At 41.7% G+C, this 13,952-nt stretch overlaps 2 protein-coding genes across 3 annotated transcripts in view; both read right to left on the bottom strand.

Moving 5' to 3' along the window:
- Nucleotides 1-453: 453 nt before the first annotated feature.
- Nucleotides 454-5,390, bottom strand: si:ch73-127m5.2 (uncharacterized protein LOC561202 homolog). Of its 2 annotated transcripts, none has more exons than XM_042508625.1 (5): nucleotides 5,316-5,390; nucleotides 2,829-3,478; nucleotides 1,976-2,176; nucleotides 1,760-1,889; nucleotides 454-1,435 (listed from the first exon to the last, which is right to left on the bottom strand). In XM_042508625.1, the coding sequence occupies exons 2-5, from the start codon at nucleotides 3,223-3,225 to the stop codon at nucleotides 964-966; spliced, it is 1,200 nt and encodes a 399-aa protein (XP_042364559.1). In that variant the 5' UTR covers nucleotides 3,226-3,478; nucleotides 5,316-5,390; the 3' UTR covers nucleotides 454-963. The 2 variants fall into 2 exon arrangements, with proteins under 2 accessions (XP_042364559.1, XP_042364558.1); XM_042508624.1 differs by having other exon boundaries at nucleotides 5,282-5,384.
- Nucleotides 5,391-7,418: 2,028 nt separating this feature from the next.
- Nucleotides 7,419-13,952, bottom strand: part of kif19 (kinesin family member 19) — a 46,207-nt gene continuing 39,673 nt past the window's right edge. The window contains exons 9-20 of the mRNA XM_042508271.1: nucleotides 13,769-13,891; nucleotides 13,461-13,617; nucleotides 13,166-13,340; nucleotides 12,825-13,023; nucleotides 12,457-12,727; nucleotides 12,025-12,149; nucleotides 11,680-11,843; nucleotides 11,449-11,554; nucleotides 10,780-10,903; nucleotides 9,644-10,032; nucleotides 8,484-8,652; nucleotides 7,419-8,115 (exon numbers count right to left, since the gene is read on the bottom strand). Coding sequence (XP_042364205.1) covers nucleotides 7,988-8,115; nucleotides 8,484-8,652; nucleotides 9,644-10,032; nucleotides 10,780-10,903; nucleotides 11,449-11,554; nucleotides 11,680-11,843; nucleotides 12,025-12,149; nucleotides 12,457-12,727; nucleotides 12,825-13,023; nucleotides 13,166-13,340; nucleotides 13,461-13,617; nucleotides 13,769-13,891 — 2,130 coding nt within the window. The 3' untranslated portion in view covers nucleotides 7,419-7,987. The remainder of the gene's footprint in view (nucleotides 8,116-8,483; nucleotides 8,653-9,643; nucleotides 10,033-10,779; nucleotides 10,904-11,448; nucleotides 11,555-11,679; nucleotides 11,844-12,024; nucleotides 12,150-12,456; nucleotides 12,728-12,824; nucleotides 13,024-13,165; nucleotides 13,341-13,460; nucleotides 13,618-13,768; nucleotides 13,892-13,952) is intronic.

Here is a 13,952-nt window from a genome sequence, read left to right as displayed (position 1 = left end):
TGCTCAGGTGTTTAATCGTTGAGTGTTAGAGTTACTGGTTGGCACATTTTGCTAATTTTAAACACCCAAATTTCCGGTCTGCATGCTGAGCTAACTGCCTGCTGGCTCCAGCTTCATATTTACTGTACAGATGTAAGAGTGATATTAATCTCCTCTAAATCTCCACCAGAGTGAATAAGTAAATTTCCCAAACTGTCCAACTAGTCCTTTGAGTTGGACTTCTGGGCGTAACATTACGTTGACGCTGAGCTCAGCACCACGCTCAGTCCAGCTCAACTTGTGCGGAGCTTTCGTCCCGTCGCTGAGTCTCCTTTAAATGGGACCGTGATTTGATCTTTGGACCTGGTGTCAAACAGTTCCAGCTGCATTGAGCCCACCGGAGACCGTCTCATATCCGACAGAAACCAGCGTGAGGACGTTACTCTCCACGTCGTCCGGTTTGCACGTCGTGTCCTGAATACTATTTTGGGGGCTTCGAAGCTTCGGTGATAATTATCCGTAAATATTCAATGTTTTTTAAAGGACTTGATGGGCGCAGCGGCGGGGTTTTGGGATATTAGTAATCAATCATATTCATAGATGCTAATCAGCCAACACAACTTTGGAAGGACTTGATGCTCAGGTGTTTAATCGTTGAGTGTTAGAGTTACTGGTTGGCACATTTTGCTAATTTTAAACACCCAAATTTCCGGTCTGCATGCTGAGCTAACTGCCTGCTGGCTCCAGCTTCATATTTACTGTACAGATGTAAGAGTGATATTAATCTCCTCTAAATCTCCACCAGAGTGAATAAGTAAATTTCCCAAACTGTCCAACTAGTCCTTTGAGTTGGACTTCTGGGCGTAACATTACGTTGACGCTGAGCTCAGCACCACGCTCAGTCCAGCTCAACTTGTGCGGAGCTTTCGTCCCGTCGCTGAGTCTCCTTTAAATGGGACCGTGATTTGATCTTTGGACCTGGTGTCAAACAGTTCCAGCTGCATTGAGCCCACCGGAGACCGTCTCATATCCGACAGAAACCAGCGTGAGGACGTTACTCTCCACGTCGTCCGGTTTGCACGGCTCCGTCTGGGTTTCCGCAGGACCAGCGGCTTCAGCTTCCTGCCTGAGTTTCTTCTTGGCTCGTCCTCGCCCTTTGCCTTTCGAAATGACCTTCCCTTGCTCTTTGACGCCTCCAGACACCTTGTGAGGGTTCTCGTTGTCAGTGGAGTGGGTTTTGCGGTGGCGCCTGCGGATGCGCCGCATAGGCGGCCCGGAGTCAGCCGGGTCTGACGCCGCAGCGCCAGACAGGATCCGAATCTGCTGTTCAATCACCATAACGATCATGTCCAGAGCGACGTCCAGCATTCCCAGACCGAGACCGTGAGTGACGTTATCGAACGCACCGCTGTTGACCGGGTCCTTGAAACATTTTCTCATGTCCTCCAGGTGGTTCCTGACAGAAAAAGAGTGTTAGGGTTAGACACTCAAGTTTAACATTACTTTCACTGCACATTTATTCATTTTCTTCATTTTGTCAAAATATTTCCAAATATTACTCTTATGCCTGGTCCTTATTCTGCAGCTGTTAAATCAGTTTTGCTCTGTAGATCTGTGCAGATATTTATCCCGTCCAAAAAATGTTAACTTTTCATGTATTACAGGATCCATTTACGTTAGTATTTATAATATCAAGTTTTCCTCTACAAAGCAAAAACATAAATACAAAATAAGAGTCCTCAGCCCGTCATTCGTCACAACAAAGATATAAAGTACGTACTTAGTCTCAATAATTTTGGACCAGTGTTGAACGGTGTTCGTCTCGGGGATGAGCTGTTTAGCCATGTTGCTGTAGTCGATGTAATCATGAGCAAAGTCCTTCATATCGTCACACAATGCTTGGGTGTCACCTAAACACAAGTGGATTAAGTTACTAATTGCAAAAATGACCACAATATATCTGTAGTAAACGACAGCATTTCAAAGTCTCCGTCACCTTCAGTGAGTTTGGAGAGGGAGGAGGAAACAGAGGTAGTTGTGCTTGGTGTGAGGCCGAGGACGTTGAGGGACTCCAGTAGTGTTTTCTTGCTGGCCGGGCCTCTGCTGACCCGGGTGTAGGCTGCCAGGGAGCGCAGCGACATCTTCTCAGGAGCCTGCAGACGCCGTTTGATTTCATCGTACGAGATGAGATACTTCCCTAAAATAATCAGTGCAGCAGGGTTTGGATGTAATAGTGGTTTATCGAGTCTGAATATCAGTCTGATCTGAATATGCTTCTCATTATTTTCTCTGTTTTTCTATGCTTCTTTATTACTTTCTAACGTTAAACAATTTAACCCTTTAAAACTTGAGCATGTTGGTTTTGGTTTTTTTTTTATGGCAAAAAGGCAACAAGCAACTTACTGAGCCATGGCCCAAATAAATTAGCAAAATAATAAGAAAAAATATCAAAAAGAATTACAGAAAAATAAGCACAAAAAATTCATTTATTTTTTATTTATTCTGTTTATTTTATTTATTATTTTGATCTATTTTTTTCTGTAACGTAATGTTAAATATAAAATTCTTAGAACTCTAAAAATAGTTTTCTTGACATTTTGTTGGATAATTTTAAAATGTTTAAACTATTTTTTAGGTGATTATCTTGTCACCTTTAACTAATTTCTGCAATTTGTGGGAATTTCTTGCCAAGCTGGTCATTACTCCAACTTGGCAAAGAAATCAAACCAGTTTGCTCAGCTCTGAAGGGGTTAAATAACTCGTGAAAGGCGTCTGAACTCAGATTATAGCCTTCATTTACTGTTAAGCTTAATGACTGCGGGTGTTATCTTCAAAAAAAGGCCACTTACGAGCTTTGGATCCTTTCATGTTGGGATCCAGGAGCGACGACACCTCTGCAAAAGGCATGTGTGGACCAGACTCCGTGTTTGTGCTCGGGTTTGGTGGCGAGTCCTGAATCTGGGAGACGGCCTCAGTCTGGACCGGAGCGGAGACCTGCATCTGGGGCATCTGGATGTGAGGCTGCATGTTGTGCATGTCCATCTGGTTCTGGTCTAGCGGAGTCTGGCTTTGTGTTTGAGGGAGGATCAGCGTGTTTTCGGATAAACCCTGCAGCCCCATGTTCCCCTGCGCTACACTGCCCGTCTGCTCCGAGGACACCTGGAAGATCCCCATCACCGGTTTGACCACAGTGAAGACCATGTTCCCCTGAGCGTCCAGACCCAACACCCGAGTGGACGGGTCCATGTCTTCACGGAAACTTTAGCTTTGCAGCTGAGGGAGGAGGCTCCGGAGGCTTTAATTATCAGCTCAGGTTTCCTCAGAGGCCCATGCAGCGTTACAGCTCGCTCCTCTGTTCTTCACTGGTTACGGTTAAAGATGAGCTGACGACTGGGGAACACGAGCCGCCTCTCTTCAGTCCAGCTAAAACCTCCCACGCCGAGCTGTTTCACTTTCTTTGTACGGTTTCGTGAAGCTTATGACCTCTCAAGGATTCATTCTAGAAGAAAAAAGGAAAAATAATGGTTAGCAACAAAGGTTTAAAAAAAAAAAATTGTAACCAACTTTTTGAATTACAGCTGCACTACATACCGATATTGCAACTGTGATACTAGTCATAATTTTTGAGAATGGCAGTTTTTGCTTTTTTTCCCCTCATTTTTACTATCTGTAGCACCACAGCGGTTCATTTATAATGATATTTTATGAAATATCTTAACATTAAAATTACAGCTCTTGCACTTTGGATATTGCACTTGGCCATATTGACATTTTGACAATATTTTGATTAACTGTGAAGCCCTATTTTGCACCTTTGACTAATAATTTGACTATGGATAAAACAGTTACCTTTAAAATAAATAAATAAATAAAAATGTATTGTGTCTTTGCATAGTCAGACACCAAATAATTTGGATGCTCTTCTAGGGTCCCTGCAGCTTAAGACAAGTTAGATTTTAAACTTTTTAAGACTTTTAATGCCACTTTGAATTCATTTTAAGACTAATTTTCTAATAATCAAAACCAAAGGATCATTTTATTTTGTCCAGATGTTTAGTATGACATGAAATGTCTTTGTTCCAGTGAAAAAAAGTTTGATTATTTGCATCAAATGCTGAAAAAATCCCATTTTTGAGTAAAACACATATCAGAGAATGACTATATTATATTATAATAAAAGTATCTTTTAGGTTTGTGAACCTAAGAGGGAAATATCTGGCACTTCTGTCCCATTTTCTTGTCGATTTTTTGTTTTTCACTCTGCATGTGAGATTCAATTGCTTGGATTCCCATTATGACGAGTTTAAGATGAGGAATTTATTAAATTATTTAACAAAAAAACAGTTACTTACTTGCCATGTCTAAGAATCTTAAAGACTTTTGAAAGATGAATTTAAATCATTTTAATGCCAATGAAGGCCTTATTTTAGATGAATGAATTTAATGCATTTTAAGACTTTTAAAGAATCTGCAGGAATCCTGTCTTCGTCTGTGGCAGAAGTCCAAAATCTCAGCATTGAGTTTGTAATTTTTGTGTCATAGTTTTACTTTTATTCATCGTTTCTTTTTTTTCAAGGAAGCATCCCAGTAATGTGATCAGCTTGTGCGTCAAAGCGCAAAACTCATCCAGGCGCATTGCGCACAGCCAAATAACAAAGCACGAGGAAGGAGAGCCTGATTATAAATATTTGTTATGGTTAGACATCAAAAGAAAAGCTGAGCAAGCAGATATGAAGGTCAGGACAGTTTTTTTGTGTCAATATCAACACTGTTGTCTCTCTGCTGGTCAGAAGAAACGCGTGTGATTGGTTGAGACGCAGGAGGATATCTAAAAAAAAACAACAACAAAAAAAAACTGCACAGTGTCTCTCCAAACCTCCACATTATAATTAAACTTCACTTTTCTTATATGGTGCCATAAGAGATACGTGTGCTGTGCATGCACGCGTGAATAAATGTCTCGCGCTCAAAATAGCAGCCTATATGCGCAAATGAATAACTTTAGAAAATAACTTAAAAAAACAGCTTTTCCCTCCTTATGTACGATTTTAGAAATATTTAACAACTGCAGTGGTGCGTGTCAGCTTGTAGCTCACGTAACATGAGAGGAAACGCAGACTTTTAAGCTACAAACTAAATTCTTATCAAGAGCGCTTCATTTCTCGTCACTAACATCCATCATGGCTGCCAGGCGCGGCTGGGTTTTTTTCTGAACCGCAGGCCTGAAACGTGAATTAAAACGCGTTAAACGGTGGATAACTGTTACCGTTTTGGACGGGACAAACCGAATTTCACCGCTAACCTTGGATGCAACTGGTGACGGCTGTCCCACTCACCGGATCGCCGTTTAAATGCTCCTAAAAGGACACTGATCCTAGAACGGTCCGCGGCGGAGACAGCGACATTTTTCCTCCTTCTCTGCTGCCGCTCCGGCGGGTTGCAAATCAGCTGTACGAACACTACCGCCCGAGAGCCGTAATCCCGCCGCTGATTGGTCCATTGGCTTGTCAATCACAAAGCAAGTGGTTCGTGATTGGATCAGAATGGTGTCAGTAGAATAGAGGAGGCGGGATTTCCGACTCAGCTTCATTCGGATACAATAGGATGTAAAAGGTGACAAGAAAATGACCATAAAACTTACTATAATAACTATAATTTTACATTTAAATTGATGTTATAGAAAAATTTAAATAATTTAAAAAAATACCACTATTTTTTAGCACTTCATTGCATCATTTTATTAGTTTTTTTTTTATAACTTATTTTTGTAATAATATTCTTATTGCATAGTTGCGCAATAATAAAAGCTATTTAACCATGTGATACTTGTGCATATTGGTTTGATTTTTTTGAATACACATGGGGGAAAAAATGCAATGACCAACTTGGCTGGAAACGTCTCACAAGTTTTAAAAAGGCTGGTAAAAGGTGACAAGAAAATGACCACAAAACTAGTTTTATTTTTCGAATTACTATAATTTTACATTTAAAATGATGTTACAGAAAAAAATTCTACAATTTAAAAAATATATACTTTTAATTATCAGCACTATATTCGGGTCATTTTCTCAGTTGTCTTTTACTTTTCTATTTTTAAATAATTATAATTTTGATTGATTGTCAGCCCTATTCCACACCTTTGCTAATTACACAACTAGACATTATATATTATCATTAAAAAAAGAAAAAGAAAAGAAAATGACTCAATAAAGTGCTGAAAATTCTAAGTATTTTTTTTTATTTTAAATTTATTTTAGTTTTTATTTTTTTGTCTAATTGGGACTAGGCTTTTATTTGAAGTGTTATGGTACTTGGGTTTCCCTTTTATGATTTGGTGTTGTCAGGTGGGATATGGTCCATCAGATGGCGTAATGATGACAGTAACAGTACATATTGTACTCATAGTATCGATGATGTTGTTGATGACGATCTTTAGGTGACAATAACAGTACATGTCTATTGTTGTATTGATGATAATGATGATTTTTATGTGAGGGCGACAGTAACAGTTAATATTGTATTTGTGAGCTTCATTGTAGCTCTGGCCTTTACGGCGTCGGTCCTGATGCTGCATTATTGTGACTGTCATGACCTGTTGATGGTCATGTGTACTACATTGGAAATGGTTCACCTTATTAGAGGATTTTTGTCATATATAATGCTTACTGAATTGTTATAGTTTCTATGGAGTTCTTATTAATCTGCTCATGTGGAGCAAAGATGCAAGTTACCCTGTGTGCAGATTGATGTGTTTCTGTGTTATATTGTTTGTGCTTTATGTGTTTTTGTGATGTTTCTAACACTTGCTGCAGTACGAATTGCCCTCTGGGATAAATAATAAAATTAATTTGAACTGAATTGAATTAATGCAGTTTAGTCTGGATGTTGGATAGTAAAAAAAAAAAAAAAAAAAAAGTATCTTCTGCTCATATGTTGCCACTGAGCACCATCTAGTGGACGATTTAGAGTATTACACCTCCAACCAGAAGGACACATCTTATTTCCTTTATTAAGGAGGAGTCTCAACTGTTGTCAACAATAGATGAACAGACGCTCACTTTTTCTCTAAATCCTGCAATCACACGTTTCATTGTTTGCAGTGAACATAAATAACGCAGCTCATTCCTCTGCTCTGTTTACCGTGTTTAACCTCTGTGTGGTGACTACAGATGGAAAGTGGCAGCAATTATAAACCAAAAACAACAACTTTTCACTTGTCTCATTTGCATTTATTTGGGTACAAATAAAAAAAACGTACAAAATAAAGCATAGAAAGTAGTAATTATGAAAACAATGTCGACGACAATAACATAAAAGACAAGGCAACAGTTAAATAATTCATTAAAAATACAGTCAACTAATCTGGAAAAACAACTTGTGGTGCTATACAGCTACACAAACAGACATGACCTTAAAAACAGTCACATTTGGGTGAGAAAAGGCAGAGACCCCGGGGCGTGTGAAAGTGCACGACAATCAAGATGACGTTTTTTCTTACTCAAATATTAGTGTGTCATTAAATCGAAACAACCTCAAGAAAGCTACAAGTAAGACTGCGGAAACATTGTGACTGCAGGCCGTTTCTCATTATACAGTTTTTACAGAACCATGAGTGAGAGATCCTCTCAGCTTTTCCCTCATTTACATTCTCATTTACATCATTACCGTCCGCCCTGCTTCGCTTTCTGGCCTTCATAACGAGCACTGAACATTATCACACTGTATATACTCAGAAACATTAGTACAGTATTGCGTTCATAGTGACACCATCCTGACGTGACGTGACGACAACACACAACTCAGCACGACAGCAAGCTAAAGAGGAAACACTTGACACAACAGTACGTTTAGCGATCTTCTGCTGGCCCCCAGAGGAGACCTGTGCGGAGGCGTCCGTCATACTGCCTCACAGTCTGGCCTGGCCTCAGTCACTGAGGGGTTAACTGTTTGTTTTAACGGGCTGGTTTGGGTGTTAGTGCTGGTGTTGAGGATAAATTTGCGCGGTGGCTCAGTGTCTGCGTGTGCGCTGGCCCCCGGCGCCCGTGGTGGTGATGTAGAGGAGGGGCTGAGGCTGCCGCAGCTGGGGCCCTCGCTTCAGGTTATTCAGGTGGTTGCTGGAGGACTCTGGATTTGAGCCTGACGGCGAAATCACAAAACAAAGCTCAATATGAAGATCTTTACAGAGAAAACGGGACGAGATTGTGGTTCATTACAGTCGCTCTGATGCCAGCATAGAGTATTATAGCAAGTAGAAATACACACAAGTATATGAAAATAAAAATACAGCAAGTGTAAACACAGTATGTAAACATTTAAATATATAAAATAAAGTATGTAAATATGCTGTGTGTAAAATAAGAGATACAGTAAAAGACGACTCGCACTAATCTGTGAATATTTAAGTTATAATAGGGATAACGTGCTGACTGTTTAAAATATAAAACTGCTAAAATGCAAAGTAAAAAAACTAGTATTTGTCTAAACTGGCTGTGACAGCGTCTCACCTGTTTGCTGGATGTTGTGGGGCGCTCTGATTTTGGCGAGAGGAGGGACCCCTCTGTACTGGGGCCGGAGCATGGGGGCCTGCGGCTGGCTGTTGTTGTGCAGATGAGGGTCGGATGTGCTGTCCAGAGGACGAAACCTCTGAGCGGTCGTCGTCTTGGTTTGAGGCAGCTGAGAGACAGAGGAGGGAGACACTGTATCACGCAAACTTCTCCTAAACCAACGACCTCTTTGTTCAGTCCTGTGGAAAATATTCCAGTACACTCGAGAAATCAGGACACAGGACACAGGTTTTATTCTGCTTGATGAGTAGGTTTAATTATTGTGCTATGACAGTGGATATCGTCTTAGATTTTGGATATTGTAATATCGGAAGTGTTGTCTTTTCCTGGTTTCAAAGGCTGCGTTACACTAAAGTGATGTGATGTACTGAACTTAACCAGACTGTTCAAGCTATTATATTATTTTTTTAATCACTTGGTTATTATAATCCTCATTACTGATGACTTTTTATCAAACTCTCATTGAGTAAATGTTTTGTGAATCACTACAATATCATTGCAATGTCCATATCAGGATATTTGGTTAAAAAATATTGTGGCATTTCATTTTTCCATATTTAGTCCTACTGTAAAGCCGTGGTTAGACTGGCAAGCAACTCAGGTGAGTTTATTTAGGTGTGTTTGGTCCATTTTATGCAGTTTATGTGCCATTTAAATGTGTTTTTAGCTTGTTTAGATGGACAGTGTCTTAAAGTAGTTTTATTTTATTATTAAAAAAATATTTTATTATTATTTATTTTATTATTATATATATTTATTTTATTAAGGCCTATTGATATGTTATTTTGACGCAATTAATAATTGTGCTAGGTGGCGTTAGGGGGGCAAAGCTCTTATTAAGCTTTTTATATTATTTTATATTTTATATAGTGTTACAGCTTACTATGTACTAGTGTTAGGAATTAAGTAAAAAAATGCGTTTCTTTTTAAAGACTTAGGAGAAGAGTGTGATAATCTGTTTCCATATTTTAAGAATTGTTGCCATCCAAAAACCATCTGCTGCTGTGTGCTGCAGTAATATTTCATGTAAATACAGCAGTGTCTCTTGAGACATACTCAGTGTTACTATAATAATACTGCAGAATCTGTGAAATACTCACTGCTTGACCAGTGACCTCAAAAGAGCGTGACCGCCTCTTCTTACGGCGAGCCTCAAAGTCGACCTCGCGTGGCGTTTGGTTCTTGGTGGCTACCTGACGGTTACGTGGGCGTGTCCACGTCACCTGCAGGCCGGGCCCCTCGCCCGTGCTGCTGGACAGGTTATCGTCCGAGGTGGCGTGTCTGAGCTCGGGGCTGGGCTGCCTGCCGCGCCGCATTGGCAAACCTGTAGGAGGCGCCTCGCTCAGAGAGAGGCTGCTCTTCTGCTTCTTGGGGTCCAAGGGAGACGGCGGAGGCTGTAACCGCAGGGCGTCCACCTCCAGGGCTTTGGAGCGCCGACGGGCTGCTTTGACCACGATGTTCTGGACCCCCTTCAGGATCTGCTGTCGCTCTGAGGACACGCAGGACATGTTTGTTAGGTTACTTGAGAAAGACAGAGATTTACTGCGAGTGCTCTTACAGTCACAGCTAAGCATTCAGTCGTGCTAAAATAGTATCATTTGATCAGAATAAAATAAATCAACAGTAATTTTGAGAATCAAATGTTTGGGTAGAATATGATCACATCAGCTCAACCGTCCTTTGACCTCAGTCGTCCCTCCACTGACCCGTACTGCGTTTACATCAGTCTGACAGGGTTCTCACAGCCTCAGGCTACATTTAAGACTTTTAAGATCTTTCAGTGCCACTCAGAACGAAATTCAAGAGCAATTTTTCCAAGAAAAAAACAAGCAAAAAAGAAAACATGAACTGACATATATGTTGCCCAAACATGTTTTGGATTATAAAATTCTTTTTTGTTTTAGTTCCAGTGACAAGGTGTTGTTGGTGGGGTTTCTTGGCGATTTTCTGTTTTTAGCTCTGCACGTGTAATTCCCATCATGCCGAGCTTTGCATAAATGTATTTTACTATATTTAACCCGGCTGGTCCCATCGACATTAAGAATCTCTTGTTCAAAGGAGACCTGGCCAAGACTGCCAGCAGTGGAGAAAACGAGAAAAAAGAAATTATAAAATCCAACTTTCAAACCGACTTTTGACAGATTGGTTTATTTTAATTCCAATTAAGGCATTATTTTTAGATGAATTAATTGAAAGCCTTTTTAGGGTCAGTAGTAGCGCTGGTTTTACATCTTACCAGTTCGTGAGAGTGGGATTTCGGCCCCGGCCTCGCTGCTCTCGGGGGAAGAGTCCAGGTGGCTGCTGACGCTGTGGCTGAGATGGCTGTAGCTCAGGGAGCTCTCAGGAACCAGCGGCTGCAGCTGCAAACACCAGATGCAGAGTGCCACACGTTCACTGCGGTCCTTCCAGCAGAGATCAGACCGAGTGCCATCTGAAATCAATTCTGCGCCTCTTCAAAATGAAATTTTTACTTAGGGCATTTGGATTCTCATAACTCTTCTCGCTTCCTCTCGTCTGTGAGTCACACTCCTCCTGAGACATTTGCATTGCCAGAAAATTAGATGGAGGTAATGTTATTTCAAGCTGGGAACAAAGATGGAGTGCTGCTCTGCACATTTCAACACCGAGAGCTGAGCAAAGAGCCCCAGATCCGAGAGCTGAAAGTGAATACTCACGACAGCTTGTGTTAGAGTTTCTTTTGTGGAGGTGTGTGGGGTTGAGAATGAAAATGTTCTACCAGAGTGAAATATCTGTGTGAGTTTATTTCAAACAGGAAGCCGTTTGGCTTGAAGTGAAAGCAGCACCTGTCTAGACCGGATTAATTCACAGCACAAGGCAGCTCTCAGGGATAGCTATTGAAATGGAATGAATCGGGGAAAATACGGCTTATTATAAATGTTCTCACCTCTCGGTTGCCCTTCCCGTTGATGTGGATGGGAGGCGGGGTCACCACAGCCGAGTTTTTCATTTGCCTGGCATGAGGGCTGCTTTTAAAAACCCTGTTATTATCGCTGACACGGGCAGAGAGAGAGAGAGAGATATGGTTTTTGGGATAAGTAGGTATAGTGATTCCTGATGTTATTATTAATGCAAATGTTTTATAAATCCCAAAAATATGAAGAAGACGTCCTCTTACAGCTCAGGCTCAGGCAGGATGGGGGGCAGAGTGTGTCTTCGGATTTTGGCTTGGCCTCGTCTGTTATCAGAGCACACGTTGCGTACGCTCTCCTGGTCTGAGTCCATGTCCTGAATGTTGTCTCGACCCTGACCGGGCAGGGTGATTTTGGGTAGAGAGCCCTCCTGGAAATGATTATGAATTCATAGTATCAATATTCATGCAGATCACCTTTATTGTTAGTTTTTAATAATCCTTATTAATTTCATTTATCGCAATAATTTCTTGAATGTACTGCCTAACAAAAGTAGTTATTGTGACAGGCCTAAATCTGTTTTTAAACGTTATAAGTCATGCAGGAGTAACCTTGATGGTGTGTCTGGTGGTCACTTTATCCAGGGCCATGGCTCTGTCCAGCTTCCTCTCATCCAGCTCCCTCATGTACATCTCGTACAGCTCCTGGAGGTGAGGAGGGACTAACAGACTGTGGTCTGAAACACACAGGGACACAGATTATTCAGTAAATCATAAATCTATGGTGCCTATCTTCAAATTATTTTCTTAACTGATTGTTTGGACTATAAAACATCATTGCAACATCAACAAATGTCTTGTTTTGGCCAACCAACAGTTGAAAACCCCCAAATATTCAATTAACTGTTATCAAAGACTAATTATTTAATTTATCAAATGGTTGCAGCTCTAAACCAGACTTGTGGGAATGATCTACACAGCACTGAACAGAACAGCAAATAAAATCTTGGCTTGTCAACTAGTTTTTGACGCTGACGGACTCACCGTCGATGAACTGTCTCTGCTGCTGTATGATCTCGTCACACAGATGTCTGTGCTGCTCGAAGCGCTGCACCACAAAGTTCTTGTGCCGGATGACGTTGTCCTTGAGCAGCGCGTGTGACTGCATCTCTGCGTTCTCGATCTCCAGCTCGTGCACTTTGCAGAGGAGGCACAGGACCTCGCGCTGCTCCTCTGAGCTCACTCGCCGAGGCAGCAGCTCCTCCAGGCGCCGCGCCCGATCCCGAAGCTCCAGAAATCGCCGCTCGAGCAACGCCTTGAGGATGAAAAATGTGTAAAGAGATGTTAAATCACAGCAAGTGGTTAGTTTCTATATTCTACACAAACAAACAAAAAGAGAACGAGATTCCCACCTTCTGTTTGTGGATCTTTTTCTGTTCGGCCATGAGCGTAACCAGGGTTTCTCGGGCCATCGCCACCTGCTGGGTCTCTGTGCTGTCTGGAGGAGACTCTGGGGAATCAGAGTCCTTCTCGCTGTCGTCCTTATTGACACTTTCCTTCCTCCTCTCGGCCCGCCACTTCCTCCTGCGTCTGCTCCGCTCCTGCTCCCAACTAGGAGAAAAAAACACAAACATTTTAAATGCCAGAAATAATGATATGTCTGGTCATTTTCTGGTCTTCTGTTGATCAGTGCTGGTGTAGTAAATACTGGATGAGGCACACAGACTAAGAAATATAAATCCTAAACACTGACTCCGCGATGGTTAGCAGGTGTTTGGAGGTGTCGATCTGGATCTCCATGTTGCTGTTTTCCAGCTCCATCAGGCTCCTCCTGATCTCCATCTGTTGGCGGAAAGCATCCAGGAGCTGCTCCCTCAGCTGGTCCATCTCCGCCCGACTCTGGTGGCTGGAGTGAGCCTGGACCTCCGCTACAAGAGGAGAAAATTAAGAGTCATAAACAAGCAGTGTCAAACATAAATATTAGAAAACAGCTCTATGTGGCAGACATTGTTCATGTAGTTGAGGACTCAGTGTGGACGAGACTTTACCCTGGACATGGCGGATGTCAGCCCGGTCTGAGTTGTGCTGGCGGCTCGCCTGGTCTGCGATCTTCTTCTTGAGCCGCTGGATCTCGCAGCGCAGGTCTGAGATGATGTTGGTGTACTGAGCAATGTGGTATGACACATTTATCAGGTTCTTCTTTACCTGAAGCACACAGAGACGAGGAAGGCAAAGAAAATAATACTTTAAGTTACTTTAAGTAACTTAATTTGGATCTTGGATGGAAGTAAAGCTGTGTTTATAAAGTGATTTCAACAGCAACAACAAAAACATCTAGTTTTGCTTTGTTGCTCACCCGTGTTCGAATGCTTTTGGCACGGTCAGCGTATGTCAGCGTGTTACGGGACTCTTCAAAAGCCACAGAGGCGGGGCTTATATGAGCTATCATGACCGTTCGGCTGTTCCCGCCCAAAGAGTCCTGTTGATCAAAGAAGGAAAAGAACACGTGAATAAAGTCTGAATCACAAAATACAGTTCAA

The sequence above is a fragment of the Plectropomus leopardus genome, chromosome 19 (assembly GCF_008729295.1).
Source record: "Plectropomus leopardus isolate mb chromosome 19, YSFRI_Pleo_2.0, whole genome shotgun sequence".
NCBI lineage: Eukaryota > Metazoa > Chordata > Actinopteri > Perciformes > Serranidae > Plectropomus > Plectropomus leopardus.
Note: the sequence above shows the minus strand (reverse complement) of the source record. Positions and strands in the feature narration are given on the sequence as shown.

Coding starts and splice junctions, on each gene's coding strand:
- si:ch73-127m5.2 (XM_042508625.1), bottom strand. CDS start 3,225: ATGGACCCGTCCACTCGGGTGTTGGGTCTGGACGCTCAGGGGAACATG. Junction 1,890..1,975: donor CCTCTCCAAACTCACTGAAG/GTGACGGAGACT, acceptor ACTTGTGTTTAG/GTGACACCCAAGCATTGTGT. Junction 1,436..1,759: donor TCCAAAATTATTGAGACTAA/GTACGTACTTTA, acceptor TTTTTCTGTCAG/GAACCACCTGGAGGACATGA.